Raw genomic sequence first — 26,032 nt, 5'->3', positions numbered from 1 at the left:
CACAATTATACATTATAAGATAAAAAGCAACCTGTGGTTTTCTGCCTTTCAGAGTTAAAAAGCTCCTCAAGTGATTGCGGGCGTAACGTTTACGAGCTCGCTGGGCAGCCAGAGCAGGAGTCAGAGGAGTAGGAGAGCAGCGTCTGAAAGGGCAGAGAGATAGGTCTCTCTTTAACATAGCCTGTGTGTAAATAATAAATAATAGCATTTGTTATTTAGAGTTAAGGGGAGACACCAAAGCTTATAATTTCCATTCATTGGCTTACAGTAAAACAGGGACAATAAATCTATTGCACCAGATAGGCTATCACAATGATAATTCATATCTGTTGCTCTGGGCATGTAGGCTATAAGTGCACATAGGCTATATAAAACATATATATTTCCACATACACATGTACACATGTAGGACAAACCAGTGTTCAGAGAGGCATCATCAGACCTGATTGACTCTTGTTCATGTAATTTGGGCAGATTTTGGCAAGCATTGTTTTTATACAACCCTCGTTAAATAAAAGTATGTTAAATAAGACGTAGGCTATATCTCTGCCCTGTCAGACGCTGATCTCCCTCGCCTCTGACTGCGGCTGTGTGTGTGTGTGTGTGTGTGTGTGTGTGTGTGTGTGTGTGTGTGTGTGTGTCAGCCGACCAGCTTTTGCGAAAGGCAGATAACCACAGGTTGCCATAATGGATAATTGTGTTTTGTTATTTAAACAAACGATTGAGGAAATAAACTTGTCCATGAGTCAGCTATAGCTATAGGGCAAACTACCGATCTAGATTCTAGAATTGATTGCTTTTCCTTGGGTTCCCGGATTACATTTTGCAGCTGGATTTGGCCTGTTGAGTTTGAGGAAATTGAAAATATATTAGTTGAATTTTAAACATTGTATTTTCCATCTGAATTTGGTATATTGATTTTTTTTTATGTTGAATTTTTATGTCTTTTTTTTTTTCATTGTGTTTATTAAATTTCAGTTTGCTAATCACATCAAGTTACATAGTGTACAGCAATTATACAGAACCCAGCAAACATTTTTCACATTATTCTTCCCCCCATCACCCCACCCACCCTCTAGATACAAACCTAAAAATGACATGTGTATGCCACATATGTAACACAACATACAAAAATTAAATAAGAAGAAAAATTAATAATAATACAAATAATGAAATATAAAATATATGAAAAAATAATTAAAGGGATTCAATAAAATATAAAATAATAATAAAATTCAAATTAAGGTAAAGGGTTTATGTTGAATTTTTGATTCTGAATTTATCAATTTAGAAAAATAAAGGTGAGAATTAGTTGAATAATTTGAAGAACATAATTTCAATGCATACATATTTAGTGCTAGAAATTCAATGGCTTTTTAATTTCAAAATCTGATTAAACAGATTTACTTCCATAGACCCACCTAATGCATCTTAATATTGATGAATGCAGTGATGAGGAGATGCTGTGTTATTGGTGTGATCAGGTAACCATAATAATATCACACAACCTAAGTGTCGCTGTACAGGGTATCAATTTCGTAGAGTAGCGTTATCAGCTGAATAGCTTAGCGCAGGGGCTAATGGACCCACGTATGTATCTCGTAAATGACCCCACTAATAATGCCCGAAATGATACCAAACGTCTACTGTAGTACATATAGGTTATGCACTCATAAAATGATGGATTGGAAAGTTTGTAAGTACACCAGAAGTTTATGTAAATAACACTTGCCTGTTGACGTAATTTTTCAAAACTCTAGACACAAAACTCACAACGGTCGTCACTTGTAACACAGGCTGTCCAATGTTCAAAACATTGCATTGTGCATTCATATCTTTAATCATTGGTTCAAAAAACTAATTTATGGTGAAATACCATTGAAACGTTACGTTAGATCACCCACACACCTACCCATAGTTTCCCATAGTTTCACTGTGTCATCGTTCTTACAATCATTAAATATTGTAGTACAAAATAGGTGATACATGTTTCATTATGGTACGACATGTAAATACATCCCTGTAAAAGTACTGCAGTAGTAGAGAGAATACTACAGACACATTGGAATCATTGAACAAAATCTGAAATGTATTGATGAAAAAAATTACAGTACAATCACAACTGTTGATTTGAATCAAAGCATAAATAAATAGCTAGGAAATAGAAAAGAAAAGACAGTACTGTAAAACATCTAATGCAGTGTTCCTCAACTTGCTTGTACTGTAAAAATCAAAACAAAGAAGTGATTACTGTATTCTAAATCTTCATCCACTCCTGTCATCTACATTGCAATTAGCCAAACATCTTGGAAAAAACCTTCGGCATGGCGAACAATGTGGTATGAGTATATATGTATATCTATATATATATCTATATATATATATATATATATATATATATATATATATATATATATATATATATATATATATATATATATATATATATATATATATATATATATATATATATATATATATATATATATATATATATATAAAGTATATATCTCAATCATCAGTAACGAGTTGGCAGAATTGGACAAGCAATTCCAAGGGCCTGCTAGAGTTTGGTCCACATGAACTGCTGCTGTGCAGACTGTAGTTAGAGTTTAGCACATGTGACTCCAGTTGTGCCCACTGTCGTTTAGCAAACACTACACCTGCCACTTCTTCACCAGAATCATGAATGAAGTCAAGTGTTTTTCTACCAAAAACAACAACACAACAAACAAAAGGAAGCGATGTGAATATTCTTTTTTGCATGTATATACATATCAAACAATAGCATAGCAAACAATACATAACAGTCATCTTGCTTTTCATAATAAAATCAAATGACATCAAAAAAGAGCTCTATAAATATGAATGCACTTACACTGCACTAATTAAAATCCCATTTGCTTCCATTGATAAACACTTAAGGTCAATGTTGTATTTGCATATTTCACAAAAGGAGCAATGTCCATTAGTGCATGCACTTGATGTTCAAAGTGGCTTTTCAGGAAAATATTATAATTACACCTTAATTACTGTGTTGACTTTTTAGCCAAATGTGGCTCTGGGGATGGTAATGTCCGTCTGTCTGTCAGTCGGTTGATCCACAACTTTGGTCCAGACTCACATATCTCAACAAATATTGGATGGATTAGCATGACATTTGGTGCAGCCATTCATGGTCTCCAGAGGGTGAATCCTACTGACCTTTGTGATTTCCTGACCTTCATTTAGCAACATAGATGACTACCATTTCCCTCTTATCTTGATTATTACAGCTGAACGTTAAGGGAGCACTGTTTAGAGAGCTATAGTATTTAAATAAAACTGAAACCTTAAAGGAACATGCCGACTTATTGGGAATTTAGCTTATTCACCGTAACCCCCAGAGTTAGACAAGTCGATACATATCCTTCTCATCTCCGTGCGTGCTGTAATGCTGTCTGAGGGCTCCAGCGGCATCAGGCCAGCACAGAACATGCAGGTGACTGGTTCCAGTAATCTAACTGCTCCGAATAAGTGACAAAATAACGCCAACATGTTCCTATTTACATGTTATGATTTATAGAGTCACAGCGTGTACAAAAAACAACATAACATGAGACACAGCCGTCTTCTAACTGTAAACAAACCGGGAACTATATTCTCAGGCGGAAGAATATAGTACTTGGGCGGAGTGATATGCTCGCAGCAAGCCTGTCTGAGAATATAGTTTCCAGTTTGTTTACTGTTAGAAGATGGCTGTGTCTCATGTTACGTTGTTTTTTGTACACGCTGTGACTCTACAAATCACAACATGTAAATAGAAACATGTTGGCGTTATTTTGTCACTTTTGTCACAATTCGGAGCAGTAGGCTAGTTGGAACCAGTTACCTGCAGGATCTGTGCTGGGCTAAGCTAATGCTGGAGCCGTCAGACAGCATTACAGCACGCACAGAGATGAGAAGGGTATGTATCGACTTGTCCTACTCTGGGGGTTATGGTGAATAAGCTAAATTCCCAAAAAGTCGGCGTGTTCCGTTTAAACTGTAAAAGTATGTGCGGGGGTGGAGGGTGGGGTAGGATTTTTAGAAGTCATGAGGGTAATTATGGCTTTGGTGGGGTTCATGATTAACTACAAGCAATCAGGTTACTGACTGTGTACGATCCATTTAAAACCACAAACACATCAACGTGCAGAAACATGCCCTGATCCAAAAACATATTTGATGTTAACTCCCACAGACATGCACACAGAAACCAGCTCTGTTTAAACCAAAGCATGTGTCTTCACAAGCATCCCAGACTAGTGACTGAACATCTTTTATCACCCTTGTCAGTCTGCCAGCCTCTGCAGTGCCTCTGTCAGCAGCCCAGTGTGTGTGTGTGTGTGTGTGTGTGCGTGCATGTCCATAGAGGGATGAGCTTGGAAAATATTGCCTTTGTGCCACCCATAAATCAACATAAAAACATGCATAAACATTGTGAGAGGGAGATATAAAATAAAAAAAAGAAGATAAGAGGAAATTAGAGAGTTTGGTGCAGAAATTTGGGTCTTTGACTAAAAATTGAGACTCAAAGAAGACTTTCAAAAAGTAATCTCACTTTCTAATAAGGCACCTTTTATATAAGAGGTTTTAAGTTGTAATTAGTGACATTACTGTTGTTAATAAGCCATTTACTTGCAGATAAATTATTGATGAAAAAACTTTGGTTGCCAGGTTCTGAAAGATCCCTTTGGCTTGTTTTTAACTTCAGCATGACTCTGGTCTTTTTAGCTCTTCAATTAATCAGGAAGGACCCTAGCCAGCAGCTCATGGACTTCTGCATTGCCGGCCACATCTCCAATTTTAAATCTAATTTAAATATAAACAAAAAATAAATTGCAATTCAGTCTGATTATCGGGCTAAGAACACCCCTCCAATGGACCATGGACCAATCCACCTTCAACATCTTCTGGTAAAGAGCTGCAGAGAAAACTGGACTACAATCGATCTAGTAATTAATTTTTCAGGTTAACAATTGCGTGTTTGGATTATTTTCAGAAAACTTTACTAATAACTTTTCTCAAAATTTAGAGATTTTTTGAAAATAGATTTTTCACAACCTGGCAACCCAAAAGTTATTATTATTAATGCCTTATAAATGATATATAAAGAATTGGTACACCATCAGTAAAGCTTTAAGTGACAACTTAAAAACCCTTTATAAAGGGTACATCATGTGTTCAGTTGTACTGTCTGTACCTGGTTAATCACAGCTGATCTGTGTCTCAGGTGTAACATCAGTCCTGACTAGATACTGATGTGCATGACAACATAGAGTCCTGCAGAGGACAGTAACATGCTCAGGGTTAAATATGAAGAGAGCTGCAAAATCATGAGTGCTGTCTGTAGTCAACTCCTCATGGACACGATGACGGTGGAGCAGAATAACAATGAATCTGACAGAGAAGCAGCGTGTCAAAGATTGAAAGCTGTAGCCTTACCATCCCCAAACAATACAACCACGCAGGTTTCAAATACAACCTGTCTCTGCCCCAGTTTATGTGTTGTTGTTAATGTAAAATGCAATTTATAGCCAACCATATAAAGACAGAAAGAAAGAAACTATTTTTTAGGACTTTGAGATTTCATTGACCAGAACTCTGCTGGAGAACGAGAGAAAGTCTTTGTCCCATCTGGAAATAAGGATTAAGTTATATATATAAACCATGTTTGGCCACCAAATTCCATAATCCCAGTCTGGGATAAATTTAATAATGAGCCAGAGTTCAACTAGAAAGTATTATTTTTTAATATGTTGTCATTGCCAAGCTTTTACAAATGTAGAATAATATTACATATCTTAATATACACAGCATGTGATATAATTGATATTCACAGATGATTAAGGTCACAGTATAATGCTTGAAGCTGTTTAAGTTTAACATCGCCATTAAATTCAGTACAGCGTTGTTTTTAACCCTTCTGAGGATAACACTTCTAACCTGTTCAATGCAAAAAACTATTTTTCAAACTCGAGAAACTCTGAATTTATTCTTGTTTGCCTCATTGTCACTCGACTTAGGTGCGGAGGGTTGACTCTGCTGTGCACATTCTCAGCAGAAATGGTGTTTTGACATTTATTCCAGCAGCGTAGCTCCCATCTTCACCACACACAAATATGTATAGGCCTTAGAGACATCTCCTGTATTATAAATAATCTCCACAAATAAACCGACTCCCTTGTTGCCATTTCCCTCTCGATGTGCTGCGCTGACAGCAGAGCCAGACTCCTCATTGGGCGGATGAAAGACAAATACTAATGAAGAGGAAGCAGCTGATGGACGCCAGAGACAGAGAGGGGAAGCTGGAAATTGGGAATAAAGTTGGGAGGAGGGAAAGGTAAGATGAGAGGGAAATACAGTATTAACCAAACACAGCAGGAGGCTGTTATCATCCTGTAATCTGTTCAGCACACGCTCCTCTGAGCCAGGAAACCATCTGGAGAAAACACAAACATCTGCCACATGATCGGCCTGAGCTACACCACCTGAACAACACAAAAGTCTTAGTCTAAGATGAGAGAAAATGTGTCAAATATACCCAAATAGTTCATTCTTATTTTTGGTACATTTTGAGGCTCTTGAGAATAATCACTTTAAAAGGTTACTGTAAATCATTGTGGTGTTCTGGCATTAAATATATAAAATGTGTCTGAACCAATCAGCTGTCAGATCAGCTGAGAGGCAGGCGTTTCCCATCGTGCCCTGGGTCGTGCAGTCGGTGGAGAGCAACTCTGGCGCCTGGCTCTAAAAACTGCGGCCGCTTTAATCTTGTGAGGTTATCGTTGCCCATATGTCCATGACATCAGAGCAAGTCGGGATCAAGTCGGTTACAAATCTAACCGGCATGCATTGGGCGTCGATCACTGGTGATCGATTCTGCGCAGGCTTGGCCTAATGTCGTTTGATCGCCGGTCAATGGAGTCATATAACCTTTGACCCCTCTAGTTGCTCTACTCCTAACTTTCGTCAAACATGGGAAACACCAGATGTTCGTGAGTAATTGTAAATTAAAAGAATGTCAAAGAATTATACTCAGTAACAGTAATCGAGCAACAAAGTAATACAGCAGAGACCTTATTTATTGATATAATTCAATATTGATATATCCAGCTTACTACAATGTGCTATGTTGACAAGTGGCTCATGCTAGATGGGTAAAGTTATAACGTTACAACAACATTGAACACGCTCATAAAGTTATTTTTAGTATGATTGTTTTGACCACGGTTATCAGCACTGGGCTAACCCACAATTAAGTTTGCCACGTATCGTTAGCTGCATGTAGTCGACTAATCTAATGCTAAGTTAGCCAGCTAGCACACCCTGGTCCATTTGCCTCACTCCCCGACACTAAGAGACTTCAGTTGGGATGAGAGCAGACACAGCCACAGTTATGCCTCGTTCTATTTGTCCACCGAAGTCGATCTGCGAGTCGGTTTCCTGAGTTACGAACCTCAGAGGACCCCGAGTTCAGTTTCAAAGATGGCTACTCCGTGCATCACACGTAAGTAAATATTGTGGTTTTCTACAATTTCAAGCACTTTTGTCTTTGTTGTAACCAAATGAAGAATTCGTACACATAGCACTGTATACTGTTACCTATAGGCATGTTGCTATGAGTTAAATACAATAAAATTAGTTATTTTGTAGCTTGGGCAGCTGAAATTAGCTAGAGACGCTCCATGTTGCTATGACAACAATGGCTAAGCCGAGTCTTGAGCAGAAAGCAGAGCAGTAGCCTAACGTTAATGTTAATCAAAATGGAATATTCAGGTATCAAACTGTGAAATATATTTGTGTAATATGTCAATAACTGGGTGAATAGAATCCTAAATGTTACTAAATGTTACAAAATGTGTTGACCTGGCTACCTTGTTAGACACTTCCCCCACCCTGAACACAACAACATCATTGTTTTTCTCAGGGTTGTTGTTGTGTAACCACAAATAGAATGCTAATGTTAACAGAAATATGCACTAAGTAACATTGTGATGCATGTTTAGGCACTAACTGAGACATGCTTATTCAGATGTTAATTAGCACCACGGAAACTGTTTTACAATAAAATTAACTTTTTGGAAATTCATTTTATGAAAATCAGGTAAGTGTAAGGCAGGAACTACATTATCTGCAAGTGTGCTGAAATCAGTGTAAGCTTCATTCTTCAACTATTTGTCAAACTGTAAGTGATACTCTACTATACTGAAACAGAATTTTAGGTCTGGAGGCAGAGATTGTAACTGAGATTTTTCCTAATCCTTTTAAACCAACAGTAAAGTTCCTCAGTCTTCTCTGTGTTTCTGCCTCAGGCAGAAATACTGCTGAGCACCTCTTCTCCTCCCTCAGTCCTCCACCTGTCTGTTTATTGCTTCAGTCAGCAGTGTGTGTGTGTGTGTGTGTGTGTGTGTGTTTACACGGACCAGTAATGAGGATTGCTTTCACACTGAAGAACAGAGACAGACAGTAGTAGAGCAAAAAGTATATAACACACCTGCGCACACAAGCAAATTATTATGTTTATTTGATATGAAGATTTAAAACACAATAAATTATTATGTAAAAAAAAAAGATTTTGGAATTACATAAATACACAGTTTTAAACATGTCATAACAATATCATGATTAGCTAAAAAGGCAGTGAAATACACTGCAGATATTTTGTGAAGAAAACAAAAATGGGTTTAATTACTAATAAGCTTTGGATTCTAAATGGATGTAAACTCAAGCTAAAAGAGTCCACATGAGGTTAATGTTTTAGAGGATTATGTAATTAAAACAATAAATTTATTGAAAGGCAATAGACACTGAAATGCAAAAGAGTTGACTGATAAATGTACGACTGCTTTACAACACAATAAATATACAAAAGCCCACAAGACTGCCAACAAGACACAAATAATGTAATATACCCAACATGAACCAACAAAGAAGGGCCAACTTCTCAGATATGTTCAGCTGTTCCTCAGTTCCACATTTTAGTCACAAATGACAGACGGCTTGATGCAGTGATGATGCATGTTAAACTGGATCAGAAATCAGAGGAAGAAAACCTGAGACACTATCTCCTAACAATCAGCTCCTAACAATGCATTCCTTCCCAGGTGGTCTCATACCAATTCACACCTTGATTATTGTGCCTGATGTGAAGTCTCACGTGCCTGTTATATGACGCCAACAACTTGTGACTCTTGTGTGACATCATGGCGTAAATGATGCCTGCAAGTCTCCAAGGAAACCAGTGATGATGCCTTATGGATTAGTGGAGAAGAAGAAGAAAACAGCTAATCCTGCTGGCAAAAACCGAAACCCCTCTAATTTGTGTGTGTAAAGTAGTGAGCTCTTGGAGCCCAGAGGAATCGAGTAGTTTATTTTAGCACAGGGGGCGGCAACCTTAACCTGAGGCACCAGATGGTTTGTTACACGGAACCATCTCAGAAGCCATCATTGGAAACTGTTTGGAAAAGGGCAGGCACTTTCAAAAAATACCTGGCATGTGTTTGGATGAACCATCCGTCTATCACGTCCGTTGTTTTGATCAAACAGTCTTGGCCGTTACACACACACACACACACACACACACACACACACACACACACACACACACACACACACACACACTTAAACCTGTAGCTGCCAGTAGCTCCTCACTGGACACTGATTAGTTCGGTAAGCTTATAGTTCAGAATGGTTCAGACACGGACACATTACTTGAAACCTGACAAGATGGATTTTCTTGTGACACCTGCAGGGAGTTGATTTCTTTCCCCTCTGTGGTTAGTCTGCTGGAGATTATAATGATGTGGCATTGAGACTAAAATCCAGCAAAGAGTCAGTCCATCATTTAGAGCACTTTGTGCAACTGATGGCTCATTAATCTCTCTTGTGTTTGGAGCCTCTGAGTTTCAACTAAAAGCCTTATGATGCCTGGAAGAAAACATGCTGCAACATTTAAGGGTTAGGGTTATTGTCTCTAGTTTAAATGTTTTTGAAAGACATGATCAATAGCGTTTTTCATGTTTTACCTAATTCCCAACAGTCAATATTACAGCTCAAAAGTCAAAAGCATTCTGTGCTGACATTAGTGTACATTCACATCGTCACAAACTCAATTTAAATGACTTCAAAAATTCTAAGATTTATATTTTTATTTATTAAGACAATTATTAATCAACATTTCAGTAAATGCGCCAGTGTTAGCCAGTCGGCTAATTGTCAACTGTAGTCCTAGTTACCTAGCATGCATGCCTTTATGACTTGATTTAGGAAATTCATCCATTACAGTAAATATAAACATCAGCTTTTTGTTGTTAAAGGTATTTTCACTGCATGATAATAAAGCTGTAAATGCAGAAAAGTAGCAATGTCACAACTGTGACAAAAAGTAGAAGCAAGTAAGTATAAGTATGATGTTCACAGCGATATGTTAACCATTGTCACTGTTAAACACACAAATGTAAAACAGTGCAGGTGACAAGAAGTCAATGTTTGAAGATAAAGTTCATTGACTGTTTAGTAATGTGGCCCTAGATATGTTTTCAAAACCTCGTCCAAGCCTCAAGCTTAAACCAGAAAATTAATGAATCTATAAATGACATTTAACACGAATGCATCACCACCATATTCCCACTGGGGCTTTCAACAAAGGTCATGGCAAAGGTTGTGTAGCACCCCGAGGTACCCGCAACATTTTACTGTATTCAGATCCATCTGTATTCAGATCCATTTCTATGTGCAGCATTTGCTCTGCTGCTTTTTCCTGGCTCATTTTCAAGGTCCTGCACCAGAGGAGAGCTACGTAATGATGTGGACCTAACTGTTTTGACCCCTGTGTCTCTGTTTTCTCTCCAAGTTGACTCAGTCACAGCCTTCCTGTCTGTTTTCTGTACCCTTTCCTAAAAGTCTTGCATCTTTCCTCATAAATGACCGTTGTAAGAATTTCATTGGATTAGAAATGTGACTGGCAGACATTAAAGTTAATTACACAACTTTAGCTGCTCCATTAGCTAGCCTAAATGGTGTTAGAATCAGAAACCTGCCATAATCTGTTACACACCAGTCGAACAAATCAGCCTCCATGTGAATGGATGAATGAAATTTGAGTATGTTTTTAGAGTCCACTGTCAGAGTACCTAACTGCCAAAATGCCCACAGCTTTCCTGTGCAGCCAAAACTGCATTCATGAAGTGCTTTACCGTGTTTTATGAGGCAGCTGAAGGTTAGTGCTCTCTAGACTGACAGCAAAGAGTTTTATTTATTCCAGCAGACTCATCTCCCGACAGAGCTCTGAAACTGGTGATTAGATTTTACTCTGTGCCAGCAACGCACAAAAAGAAAACACACACACACACACACACACACACACACACACACACACACACACACACAAATCAGTCAAGTCATTTCACACTTTGGACATTTAAATTGGAGATAAATTGTGTTTTGTTTGTGTGCTGTGCTATGTACATCATTATATGCATCAATTATAATTTGATAAACATGACTGAAGTTATGAAATTACATTCTCTCTTTTTTACTTTTTCTTTTTCACCTTTCAGCTCCTCACCATCCAAGATTGATTCTTTTATTGTCACATTTCATTTTTTGCCATTATGGGGGCATGGCGATATCAGTTGGTCGGTTGGTCAGTCCACCACTGTCAGGCCTGAAATATCTCAACAACTATATGATAGATTGCCATGACATTTGTAACAAACATTCATAGTTCACAGAGGATGAATCCTAATGACTTTGGTAATCTCTTAACCTTCATCTTCGCCATCCGGGGACCGTTCAAGTCCTTGCACGGACCAAGTCTGAGTGTGGACTGGTAGCTGGAAAGGTGCCAGTTCCAAGATCCTGAACCTCCAACTGCTCAGGGCGCCATCCTGTGAGGCGCTCTGATATCTCTCCATACATAATGTATAGGTCCTATTTGTGTATGTGTGTGTATGTGTGTGTGTGTGTGTGTATATATATATATATATATAGATATATATAAATCAAGAGAATGAATGAAGTATACCTTCCCTCCTTCCTTACTCAGCATGCCGACATTAACATTTAGCTTCAAGCACCACCATGCTTAAAGGTTCCCAGTGGAGTTTCTGACGTCCGGGAGCACGTTGAAGCAGTTTTATTATGACTGAGTCCCATTTTGTTTCTATCATGCACTCGCACATAGACACACATGCAAATGCACATGCACACGGGTGACGTGATAAACAGTCCTACCAATTATTTTAGATTGTTCTACTCATCAACAGGTGGCTGTACTGTGCCAAGAAATGCAGCAATGCCATGCGAAGGGAGGGGAGAAGACAGTAAGCTAAACTGCAACATGAATGTAAATAATGCTAGATTTAAAATGCGTTGTTTTACTGTATTAGACCTCAAGGATACACACAATGTGTTTTGGGAAGTAAAAAGAAAAATCCAGAGGGGAACCTTTAAGTATAATCTCACAGAGCTGCTAGCATGGATGTAGACTCTTCTGCCGCGTTCACATCATATGATATGGATAGTAGATTGGGAAATATTCCCATTAGGGTTAAAATACCGTGCATTGACAATATAACACTATATTGATTCAATTTGGTTTTACTGTAATTACATTGAACGACAGTCTTCAGCTGATGTTAGGCATCTATATTTGTTTTTGCTTTTCAGGCACTGCTGTATTAGTAAATGCCAAGTCGAATATATATCTGAGCTTTCAGATTAATCTGTTTCCCAAAGTATGTTTTCATATTCCCAAATAGAAGATGTATTTTAAATTCAACAATCAACAATCATTAGCAATGCAATGAAAAATGTCTGCTTCTATCTAACATTTTTGTTTTGGAAAATCAATAAAGGCCTTACAGGCATATACCGTAGCACATATGTTGCATTATTTGGCTCTTTGTTAAAAAACACACACAACACAAACTCACCTGTACACATTCACACATACCCAGACTCACAAACACAGACATGTTATGTTCATTTATAAGTGTTTGCCAATACAAACATGAAGAGAAAGCTGCCTAGAGAAAATCCTCTTCATGGGAAATTCCAGTTTTTCATCTTACCGGGATTGCTGGTGATGCCACAGGCTCAGACATGCACCAAGACAGCGGATGAGTATGGAGACGGAAGGAAGGCTCCATCCTTATGAATCTGTCCTTTGAGTGAATCCCTCTAATCAATACATGTAAGTGCTCTGTGTATTGTGTTTCCCTGCTTTTACAAGTGAGACTCTTTGGTTCAAAGCTAGCTTTGAGACTTTCTCTGCCACCAACATTCAAACTAAGCAACACTGAGCTACAGTGCTCACTCCACTTTTCAAAGAGTGTGTTAATAATGAAATCATTCAGACTTACAGGGAAATAGGTTACCACTTAATTATTGTCCTGTGTGGTCAATATTATTGTATCACTGTACTGTTGTGATAACAAACCCGGTTAATTTGTGCAGCAGAGGCAGAGACCTGACGGCACATTAATCTGGAAGTTAATCAGGTGGACTCCTCAGCAGAGGCAGAGCTCATCAACATGGAGTTAATAAAATGGCTTTTTAATAGCACATTTCCCTTCTCTGTACACAACCAGGCCACGCTTTTTTTGACACTGTGAAGAATGAAGTGCTGGTAGTTTGTTAATCATGTACTGTACGTCTTCATGCTGCATGCCCAGCAGAAATTATAATACTGCTTATGCAGTCTTCTTATACATTAATTGAGTTGGGCGCATGATCAAATGAACACACACACATACGCTGGGGTGCTACTGTGAGAGTTAATGCCTCGCTTATTATACACATAAACATGAAAATCCAAATCAATCTGTTTCAAGTGGAAGTAAAAAAAATGCATGTATCACATTAAGAGTTACAATAGCAAGCTGCTATTGAGAAGAGGACACAAATCAGTTTGAATGTGTTAGTGTTAGAGTATAGAGCTGGAAAAATTGTGAAAACTTCATAATAGCTAGCTGTGTCCCAAATACATACTACATCCTATTCTAAACTAATCGTCATAGTACACCATTTTAGTAGTTAGTATCCTACAGAATATCAACATACTTTACCATTTTATACCAGCAGGAGATGATACAACATGTGACGTCAGTTTTCAATCAAACTGTGATTTTGGAAAGCTACTGCCAGTTTAAGGTACAATATGTAATATTTATTGATCAACATCATAAAAGACTCATCCCACCCTTCCCAAGGCCTTTTTTACCTCCTTCTGTCTGGGAAAAGATACAGGAGCCTCCGCTCCAGATCCAGCAGGATGCTGAACAGCTACTTTCCACAGGCTGTTAGGATTTTAAATGGACTGTGCCCTCTCCCACTGCCATGCTTCCCTACTGTGCAGCAACCTGCCTGAACTGCACTTTGTTTGGACTAAACACATGACTGCCTTGCACTTTACATACTGTGCTGCTATTCTGCACAGGCTGCTACTCTCTACTGCACAACAAATACAAATATCTCTCAACACATAGGCCTCTGATGCAACACAAACATGCTTCCATATACATATAATAAGCACATTAACTACTCCTTTCATTGGCACTTCCCTTTAAATAAAGGCGGGAAAAGCCCCAAACACACACACACACACACACACACACACACACACATATAGACACACACAGGGGGGGGAGAGGGGCGTGGTTCCTATTGTAGTCGACTGCAATAAATGCATGTCAATAGCCTGCACTTGATGCAAGTTATCTTTCTGATTAAGTGGCAGCTGTGGTATTGACTCTAATCCTGTCTAATGGACTGGCTGAATGGGTTTCTTTGCCACTCTGTCATCCACTTGGGTGCCCTGTTTCTGTTTCCCATAGCGGGTTCCAGTTTTGTGGTCAGCCCAAGGGGTTTCCAGGCTGTCCCCAGAGAAAATGAAGACCGGTTCAGTTTCACTGTTATTCCTCCAGCACAAGATAATGTAGAGGGAAAACAGATGAGATAATGTGTCTGGCAACCACAGCAGACATTTAATTCGGGCATGCTTATAATGAGATTTCCAGTCAGGTGCCTGTCTGTTTGTATAAATAAGTGTGATGACGCCAGGACAGAGGAAATTACAGTGCAGGAGAAAAGAGCAATCATCAAGAAAGCATCTGTCCTAATAGTCCCATCAAAGACCACACTCAAGCAACAAGTGACAATGATTGTGTGTCCTGGCTCAGAAACTAGGGGAGGAGGAGTAATCTGGACTAGAAAGTGGAACAGTTAAACGGATTGCAGTAGGCTACGCAATGACGCAGGTGTTTGCTGAAGAAAAGTTTGGATGACGTGCAGTAGCAAAACTCTGCGGAAGTGGCGACAGAGGTGCAAAATAACACAGACTGGACCACCTGTGACCTGGTGAAGGGAGAGTCGGTGTTGGCTATTTCACCTGCCTGCGCTGTTTCTGATCAAATTCATATTTTTTCCAGTGCTGTTTAGAAAGGATGAATGTTTTTTTACTTCGCTGTGTTCTTCTCTGCGCGATGTTGCAGCGGAGCAACATGCAGATTGCTGTACCTGCCACAGGTGAGTTTATAACATAAGCTACAATACAGTCATGAAATGGAGCAGGCACCTGGCCGAATAAAACATGAACAATTAAACAGACCTGATAAATAGACAGGTTGCGATCTCTTGCTTCTTCAGGGTTACGTTAGCCAAATTTAATGTTTTGTAAATGGAGTCTGGGCTGAAAGTTAAACCTTCAGAAATAACGTGTTTTCCCCTTAATGGTAAAAGTCCCAATTTATGCAAATACACTCTAAAACTTAGATTTTTTTGTAAAATATTTAGACATTGGTGTTAATAAATGTTTGATAAAGGATGAAGACATGTTGGTTATAACGAGCAGTGGCATTTAGCAACAGACCAGACTCATTGCCGGTGTCGTGCCAAGGATCCCCTGGTCGCGGGAGCACGCGTGCACTCAGAGCGGAGTTTAACTGCTGCACTTCGAATTCCCCTCTTAAATGTAACAGTAAAGGCGAGGAAGACTCGACAGGTTTACCATAGTAACAAGGGTCTCATTTATTTACATAAATGCGTTTATTTGAGAAAGCCCTATCTATGTGAGTCATGCAGGTTTATGCACAATGTATTTTCCTTGTCTTTACTAACCCGTCCCTCCCTGCCCTCTAACATGATTTCTGTTTTAATTTAATTTAGTTTAATATGGCTTTTCAATTAACCGCTTTGTTCACCTGTCTACCATATAAGTTACAGAGGGGATACACAAAATATCCGGCCGTTTTTTCACCTGATATTTTGTGTATCCCATCTGTAACTTTTGCTAGAAAAGAGCAGACATCTCCATATTATCTCAGGTTGTTTATTGTGACCTGGTAATGACAGAAAATAACACAGATGCTGTGAAAAAGACTATCACGCCATCGTGCGACCGTTTTTTCAATGCAGTTATAGATTAAACTACCTAACAGTATATAACGTAGCCTAATTAAACCTTACTTCAACTAGCTAACATATTAATGCAGCAGTAACAATAATCCAATAATAATATATTGTATAACACTCCAAGGGGGCATATTTCTGCTGTTAGTAGTTCTGTGCTTTTATTTACCATTTTGAATGCTGGACTTTTACTTCTAATGGTCTATTTAAAAAAAAAGTAAAAAGTAAAGGATCTGTGTACTTCTTCCACCACTGCAGGTAATGGGTTTAAACTGAAAAGAAGCCAGTTGGCTGAAGTTTTTTTTGTGACTTACTATGGAACAAATGATCAGGGTGTAGTAACTGAAACAAGCTACGGAAAATGTAATCTCATCCAAATTATGACACTACTGGAGATATTACAGCCAAATTGGACCTCAACCAGTTTATAGAAACATATGCAAGTAAACAGTGCGTCCACCAGCACTAGTCCGCCCTAAAACATTTTCAGCTGAGTGTGACTGCCTGAGTGAATCAGGGGTACTCCAGCAATGTAATATTGCACTTCTATAAGTTGAGGGACTCACAGCAGATTCTTTTTTTTAAATAAGGTTTCAAAATTATTGTGGAGGTTATGATATCCTAACATTTAGTTCAGAGTAGCTCCAAACCCCTGAATCATACATTTCCCATAATGTACTGTAACTACAACAGCATATTTTTGTTAGAGCCTCACTGCCTGATAAACACCCATGTCTTTCAGACTCCATGACCCTAGTTTGTAACACAGGGTTTCTGTTATAATTATAAGCCTAAAATAAGATAACTCTAATGACATCACTGTGACATCATCAGGGTTATTTTCTCAGAGTGACAAAGCTCCTGCAGAGCCACTGAAGAGAAGACTGGTTTTACAAACATGTAGTGCCCCTTTAAACACAGAACAGTTTGTTGGGTTTAGATGTTCTGATTAAACAAACCAGATATAATGTATTAATTAGTGAGTTTAATGGATTTTGTTACCATTGGACAGAGCCAGGCTGTCTGTTTCCCCTTGTTTCCAGTCTTTAAGCTAAGCTAACCAGCTGCTGTCCCAAGTTCCATATTCAGCGTACAGACATGAGAGTGATATCAATCTTCTCATCTAACTCTCAGCAAGAAAGCAAATAATTATCATTAGATGTGAGAGGTCTGAAGGTCAACGCTTGGCTTGGTAGAATAGGGGCTGAAGAGATTAAAAACTGGTGCCAATCCGTGCAGTGCTGAACTAAAGTTAAATTGCATTATCTCAGTAATGCAGGTAAGGTTTATTGTTTATGTTTTATTCTTTTCCACAGTCCATTACTGCATCTTTAAGGACAATAGCAGCTTTATCCTTAATGTTGACTTTGACATAGATGAAGTTGAGGTACTTCAGGTGGCCACAGCTAATTAAAAGTAAATATTTTACTTAATAGCTAAGTTAGACACCCCACCAAAAAAACTTTTAATTAATTAGGAGTTTCACTTTTTTGCAGGAAATCTGTAAAATGTTTAAAAGGCAGCAGAGCAACATTTTCTGTGTAAAATTGTTTAGATCAGCAAGAGTTTAGAAATAGCCTGCACAGATTTTGATCCAACACAGGCTGGGTAGTCTGTCTGTTTGATGTTGGCACATGTTAATATCGCACTCAGTAAACTTCACAGAAAGCATTAACATATTTCCGTTCATCTGTGCAGCTCTGCAGTGTGGTGTATGGCCTTGGCACAGCTTAAAAACAATTAAATGACAGATGACATGCTCAAATCTCTCTCCCTCTCTCACTCACACACACATATACACACACACACACACACACACACACAAATTCACATGTATTCTTCTTTTGAGGAATGCAAAGATGGAGTAGTTCCTCTACATCTCCATCAACAACTCTAATCTAACCATCTCCCCTCATCTTTCGGTCTAGTTTTGTTATGGCTATGGCTACGACCCAGAACACGGAGTACCACACACAGACACGGAGGAAATAGTTTAGAATGTCTTTAATGTATGTCAAAAACAAAAACACAACAGCCTGAGACAGTCTGCTGCGCTGGTGGAGGAGACAGGACTGAGCGGCATGGGCAGAGCGTGGCGTGTCCAAAAACCACTCTCACAGGGATCCAAACGAGGCGATGAAACGTTTGAGGAGCTAAAGGCTAGCGGCACAGTAGTCGTAGGCACAGGTTCGAGTGGTGTAGGTCTGGATGAGAAGACAAAAAACAAACATAAGTAAGCGGAGCACGAAAAAACAAGAGGCAAGAAACTTGAGAGCACGATTCACTTGGGGCCAAGTTACCACTTAGGTAGCTGTACAATCTGGCGCCGAAGACAGGTTCCAGCCAGGTCTAAATACTGCAGCCGTGATGAGATGATCAGCAACAGCTGAGCAGAAGGAGATTGCAGGATAGCCAGCAGCCGTGCAGGTAGGTGGATCGCCCGGCCACGCCCCTTGACTTACTTTCAGCCACGCCAGCACATGGACAGACACACAGGACAAGGAAAACAAACAAACCCAGCTGCTCCCATAACAAGTTTCTGTGTTCTCTGTCTCATTTCCCCCTTTCAGCTTCTCCCCTTTGTCACCATGTATATATTCCCTGTTTCCCCAACACATCTTGACATTGACATTGACAAGATGGCGGTGCGGACAAAGTTTTGTTACGCCCTGTGTCTATTCAGATTCTGCAAATTAGTAGTAATATGCTTGTGTATCTCAAGTATTTTCAGTAAAACAGTCAAGCGTACATATCGTACACCCGACATGAACTTTTGGACATCGGCTCCTGCAATTCTGACATTGTTATTAGGCTAAAGCTAACTCCACATCAACTCTCTCTTCCAAGCCTTTTCCTCGCCAATTATCGCTCGCTGGCGAACAAAATGGATGAACTGTGGCTGCGGATCACCACACACAGAATGATTATGGACTGCAACATCATGATTTTCACAGAAACTTGGCTTAACAGTGGAATACCCAACAGCGGTAAGATAATCACACCTCCTCAACAATCACCCTGAACACCAGTGTACCACAGGGATGTGTGCTGAGCGCTCTCCTTTACTCCCTCTTCACCTACGACTGCACACCTGTACATGGCTCTAACATCATTGTCAAGTTTACAGATGACACTACGGTGATTGGTCTCATCAGCAACAACGATGACACTGCCTTCAGGGAGGAGGTTGAGCACCTATCCTTGTGGTGCACTGACAACAACCTGGCTCTCAACATCAAGAAGATCAAAAAGCTCATTGTGGACTTCAGAAAGTCTAAAGCTGGCACGCACACCCCCATCCTCATCAATGGGACTGAGGTGGAGCGTGTCACCAGCTTCAAGTTTCTGGGTGTCCACATCTCTGAGGACCTCTCCTGGACCCTCAACACCTCTACCCTGATCAAGAAGGCTCAGCGTCTCTTCTTTCTGAGGAGACTCAAGAAGGTCCACCTGTCTCCTCAGACGCTGGTGAACTTCTAAGATAAGATAAGATAAGCCTTTATTGTTTCCCATAGGAGAAATTTGTCTTGGGCACTCGAGAGAACAAGATGGCGACACATCACGCATAACACACAATAAACATACAATTAACCAACTTACAACATAGTCATACATTTCCTCATGCTTCAATAAACAACGAATAACACACAAACAACCCCCCCCCAACAACTACCGCTGCACCATCGAGAGCATCCTCACTAACTGTGTCACAGTTTGGTATGGCAACTGCTCTGCCCATGACCGGAAAGCACTACAGAGGGTGGTGAAAACTGCCCAACGCATCACCGGTTCCTCACTCCCCTCCATCAAGACCATCCAGGGCAAGCGATGTTTGCGTAAGGCACGCAGCATCGTCAAAGACTGTTCTCACCCCAACAACAGCTTGTTCACCCCAATCATCTTAGGTCTCTCCACACCCGTACCAGCAGATTCAGAGGAAGTTTCTTTCCTTTGGCTGTCACCCTACTGCTCTGCACCCCCCCCTCCAGACAATTTGCACTACCCTACCCCACCCATACTGTTCTATTTATTTATTTACAGATGTACATACTGTAATTGCACCTATACATAGCCATATTATATTGCTCTTCATACTATTCATCCTGCACATACACTTATTCCGACTACTCTCATAATGTTACCACACTGCACATAGCTCTACATACTGTACATATCTGTCTATATGGTTCATTCTGTGTATCCATATTTATTCAGTTTTTCTTATTATATATTCTGTTAATACACTGCATATATCTATATTATTCTTACTACTAGTATTATGTAACTGCTACTACATTGCACATATCTGTACGTGTTGTTCATACATTGTTCATATTACATAGCCAAATTTATTTTGCTCTTAGAACACTGCACTATATTTCTTGTCCTGCCTATTTCACCACCTATTGCTGCCTATTGCACATATCTGTACATGTTGTTCATACATTGTTCATATTACATAGCCATATTTATTCTGCTCTTATAACACTGCAATATATTTCTTTTCCTGCCTATGCACCACCTGTCTATACTTGTATATCACATCGCACTTTCTGCTTTTTTTGCACTTCTGGTTGGACGCAAACTGCATTTCGCTGTCTTTGTACTTGTACACTGCACAATGACAATAAAGTTGAATCTAATCTAATCTTCTCTTGTTCTCTTTGTAGGTTATCTGTGTTTTATTAAGACATTAGCTGACACCTCTTCGTCTGATTGCGTTCTCCCTCATTTCCTCCCTGCCTGTTTATTTTCTTGCAGCTTTATTTTCTGCCTCCCTATACAAGTTTAATGATTATCGACCACTGCTGCAATAAAATAATGTGTGTCTTATGTGGAGGAGCTGCAAATGGAAAAGAGTGTGACTGATAAGGAAAGAAGTGAAGCAATAAAGCAGATGTGTGCATTATGTAGTAGGGGACAATTAAGGACTCTATTTGTGTTGAATTTATTCTTATATAGCACACACTTTTAACTGATCCTTAGTCAAGAATCAGATTAAATTATTCTAAGAACGTGTGGCCGGGTTGGCTCAGTTGGTAGAGCAGGCGCACATATGTATAGAGGTTTATGCCTCGACGCAGAGGTCCAGGATTTGAGTCTGACCTGTGACGATTTCCTGCATGTCTTCCCCCTCTCTCTCCCCTTTCTCACCTAGCTGTCCTGTCCATTAAAGGCGGAAAAGCCAACAAAAAAAATTATTATTCTAAGAACGAATGTCAGTGTAGTTATTACCAGTGATATAAGACCAATATTTCATGAACGACAGGCACCAAATGTACCAGAAGTCACATGCAGTGAGCAGGATTATTAGGAAACACTCAGTGGTCTCCAGGTATGTGTGTGCAGGATGGTGCTGTGGGTAAAGTTGATTCTTTTCATCGAAAAGGATTCCGTAAAGGGGACTTTTTGATGACAAAATGGAGCATAATGGCTTCTGACAAATGAAAGTTTAAGGTGGGGAAACCAGCATGTGTTCTTTCATGTGGAGAGATCCCACATTTCTTCTTCTCTCTGCACTGCTGTTTTTTTTTTCCAACTGATTTATACACAATGTAAATCTCACTCTGGTTTCCTATGATAAATTGACTGCGGTGATTCAATTCTCTTTATTCCTGGCAATCATAAATCCTCTGCTTTAGCGCCATTTAAAGTATTTCTCTTCAATGTTTTGAAAATGTTTGAGCAGATTGTTCTCAGAATTTCAGCGTTATGCATGAAACAAAACAGCTCCTCTATCTGTTATTGCCCTTCATTCTTATTCCAAGGACAGCAATAGCATATGTGACAATAAGATGAGTCTTGCCTAAGATACCATACATCAGTGTCACTTTTCTTATATAACGAGATATTAATATAGTCATGATGGGATGATTCATCACTGGAAATTGTAGTAGTATCTAGTATCTTTAAGCGAAGGCACCTAATAAGTCACCATGTTTTATGAAAATTCCATGTTAACCATTAATTAAAAACTTGCTCGTCTGTGCCTTGATCCAATGTCTTAAAAGGGGGGATTACCAATATATTAATGGATCAAATACATTTTTCACATACACAAAAGTGTATGCAAAAAGTGTTTGCTTGTAGTGACGAACTCAAAGAGAATTATCACCTGATTACAGTTTTAGCATCTTTCAGCTCATTGTTTTGGTTTTATGGCCCGTTATTTTATTGCCTGATATCAGACAGAATCCTCAACTCGTTAAACTCTGTTTCCATCTTCAGTCTGAAATGGCGTCAGCTCTAACCAATTTCTGTGAGGAGAGCGGGATTTGATTTTTCCTAACCAGTAGAGACCAACGTATCTGCCTGAATCTAATCTCATTTTAAGTCGATACTGATGAGTAGCCATGCCAACATCCTCATTTAGCAAAGTAAAAGCAAACTAAGATGTTGGGCAATGTTGAGAAGAAGAAGACGCTTGACAAAAGCTTGACAACGTCATTAGTTCCGCCCGTGGCACTCATTGGCTAACCATTAATCCCCCCGCAGCGCTTTTTGGATCAATTGTTGTTTCAACCGATGAAACTGCTTTTTCATGTCATGATGTCAGAAGAATCAATCAACTTGGTGGAGTGGGCGGATTCAAAAGTCTGGACCCAGGCAAGCTACTTTAATGTTTTGATTCACTCTCCCCACTCTCATCAGCGTTCACCATTTTCAGTCACTTTCAGCAACTGTACTAAAAGCTCTAAAAAATATAGTAGCCAAAGACCTAAATGAGAGTGAATACTGGACTTACATTAGCTAGTTGACCAGAAACAAGACTCCAAATGAATCCTGATGTTACTCTAGATATGTAAATAATGTTTGCCAACAAGTACACCATATCAACGTAAAGGTGATAATATGTCAATTTTGCGTTGACAGCTTTATTCTGCTGCCCCCAAGTGGCCAAAAACTATTGAAACGACATTGAAATGACCTTCCTTTTTTTCCTTCTGTTGTACACAGTGTTAAACTGCTGTGAAGGGCATATTCTGCTTCTGCTGGACTCTTCAGGGAGTATAGCAAACTACGAGTTCTCACGCCTGTTGCACTTCGTCACCGAGCTGCTTCGCCCCTTCTCATTGGGCCGTGGGCACGTAAGAGTCGGGCTGCTGCAGGTGGGCACAAACCCTAACCTGGAGTTCGGCCTGGACGTCCACAGCAATCAGGAAGGTCTGCAGAAAGCTCTGCGGAGTGTCAGCCAGCTACAGGGAGACACCAACACCAAGGCAGCGCTCAGGGTGGCGCAGCAGCTTCTGACAGAGACAGATGAGAACGTGCCAAAGATTCTGCTGTGGCTGACGGATGGTGTGCAGCCTGGAGATGTGGACAAACCGATGTCGGAGCTGAAGGCGCAGGGAGTTTCTGTTCTAGCTGTGTCTACAGTACATGGCAACTACCAGGTTTTACAACGTGCAGTGACACCTCCACTGGAGTCTCACCTCTACTCTGTGGACATAGATAACATCGACATCATCACAGAGGACCTGAGGGAGGCCATTATCAGTATGTGTGTGTGTGTGTGTGTGTGTGTGTGTGTGTGTGTGTGTGTGTGTGTGTGTGTGTGGTTGAAATATGAGGTTTAGCACAGTGGAAGCAGTAGTTCCATGTCAGATTTTAGACCGTTATTATTAGACTGAAAAAGTGATTTAAAATTTTTTTTTCTCACCCTGCCTCTCTATCTCTCCTCCCCCCCTCGCTCTTTCCTCTCGTCTTATGTTATCTAAAGAAATTATTCGTGCAGAACGGCTGCGCGTGGTTCACTTGACTTCCCACAGTGCTGTGCTGCAGTGGCGTCCTGTTCTGAGTGCTGACAACGGTTACTATGAGCTCTCGTACAAATCTAGGTGGAAAACGTACACTGAAACTAGACGCATTCTCCCAGGCGACTCCAGCTGGGTAGAGCTGACCAAACTCCAGCCTGAAACCACCTACACAGCTGCCCTCCGCCCAGAGTCCAACCAGGGGCTGTTTAACACACTCTCTGTTGACTTCACTACACTTCCTGGTGAGAGGATTTAAAGGGGAAATCCCCTTCCCCTTTAAATACATGTCTTATTATCCTGTAATGCACTTAACAAAACATACTGGATTCATGACACAAAAAAAAGGAGAAGAAAAAAAAACACTTGCTGTTATTATTCATTTTGCGTATTCTTCCTCAGTTTCCTGGAGTATTCATAGTTGTCATCAAATTGTAGATGTTAGAATTTCCATTGATTTTTTACAGAAACATAACACAAAACTGGAGTCATTCAACAGGCAAAACAGAGTTTGTGTCATGACAGAGCATTTTACCTCATTTCTTACTGTTAATGTTTGTATTAAATGTATTATTATTTAATTTGTTGCAGCTAGTCATCGTCTCACCTGTGTCTCTTGTCACCCCTCTGCCTCCTCTCCCCTCAGATATTTTAAGCCCGACGGTGGTCTCTGTGTCAGACTCTGGGCCACGTCAGATCCGTGTGAGCTGGGGTCCCCTGCAGCCGGCTCGAGTCCAGAGATATACTGTTGAGTATGGAGCTATTCCAAGCGGACACGTCCACACCGTTACATTACGAAACCAGCAGAACTTTACCTTGCTGAACGGCCTGGAGCCGGGCACTCTGTACCTGGTCACAGTCAGTGCTCTGCATGTGAATGGAAAAGAAAGAGCCATGTCTGTAAGGGCATGCACTCAAGAGGGTACGTATTCAGTTTGAGGTTTATACCATGTTTTTATGTCTGTTTGTGTCTTTCAGATGTTCTTCCTTTTACATAATTTTGTTGCCGTTGGTTAAAAGCATTTTTTTCTTTTTATTTGTCTTTGTTTAAGGTTAACCTTTCGAGTTCATTGGTGAATCATTACTACTTTTTGAGGCTGCATTAGCTTTACTTGACCAGGATGTTTAAATCTTTCCATTGCTTTCCTCTATGTTTTTTATCCTGCAGCAGCTCTGCCAGCTCTCGTCGACCTTCAGTTGACCACAGTGGAGCGTCAGAAGGTGCGGGTAACGTGGAAGGCCCATCAGGAAGGTTTGAAAGGCTTCTGGCTGAGCTGGGAGGGAGAATTCTCCAAAAGCTCCTCCTCGAAGCCCTCCGCGTACCTGCCTCCTACCTCTCGTTCAACGCGTCTCACGCGCCTCGCACCGAGCAGTCGAGTGTGTGTGTCCCCAGTCTATGGCTGGGGCCGAGGAGACGGGTTATGCTGCACTGCAGAGAGGCACACACGTTGGCTGAGCTGAATATTATTGACCTCTTTTTTTTTTTTCCTGCGATTATGCTCATGCATAGCAGGTTTGGTTCATTAAAGGGAGTTGTAATTTTTCATTTGACTTTCTCAAATGAAGGTTTTTTAACATTAATATGCGTTCCCCCAGCCTGTCTATGGTCCCCCGGTGACTAGAAATGGTGATAGGTGTAAACCGAGCCCTGGGTATCCTGCTCTGCCTTTGAGAAAATGAAAGCTCAGATGGGCCGATCTGGAATCTTCTCCTTATGAGGTCATAAGGAGCAAGGTTACCTCCCCTTTCTCTGCTTTGCCCGCCCAGAGAATTTGGCCCATCCATGAGAAAGAGACATCATGGCTTTCAAACGAGCAAAGTGGCAGTTGGTCAAGGCCACCCCC

General features: G+C 40.1%; 1 protein-coding gene across 1 annotated transcript; it reads left to right on the top strand.

Moving 5' to 3' along the window:
- The first annotated feature begins 15,315 nt into the window (after positions 1-15,315).
- Positions 15,316-25,794, top strand: LOC114553855 (von Willebrand factor A domain-containing protein 1). The gene is made up of 5 exons (XM_028575281.1): positions 15,316-15,552; positions 23,392-23,931; positions 24,155-24,433; positions 24,835-25,110; positions 25,357-25,794. Exons 1-5 carry the CDS (start codon positions 15,471-15,473, stop codon positions 25,647-25,649), a joined length of 1,470 nt encoding a protein of 489 aa, XP_028431082.1. The 5' UTR covers positions 15,316-15,470; the 3' UTR covers positions 25,650-25,794.
- The last annotated feature ends 238 nt before the right edge of the window (positions 25,795-26,032 follow it).

This window comes from Perca flavescens, chromosome 4, assembly GCF_004354835.1.
Source record: "Perca flavescens isolate YP-PL-M2 chromosome 4, PFLA_1.0, whole genome shotgun sequence".
Lineage (NCBI taxonomy): Eukaryota > Metazoa > Chordata > Actinopteri > Perciformes > Percidae > Perca > Perca flavescens.
The sequence above is the reverse complement of the archived record's forward strand: the minus strand, read 5'-3'. Positions and strand labels throughout refer to the sequence as shown.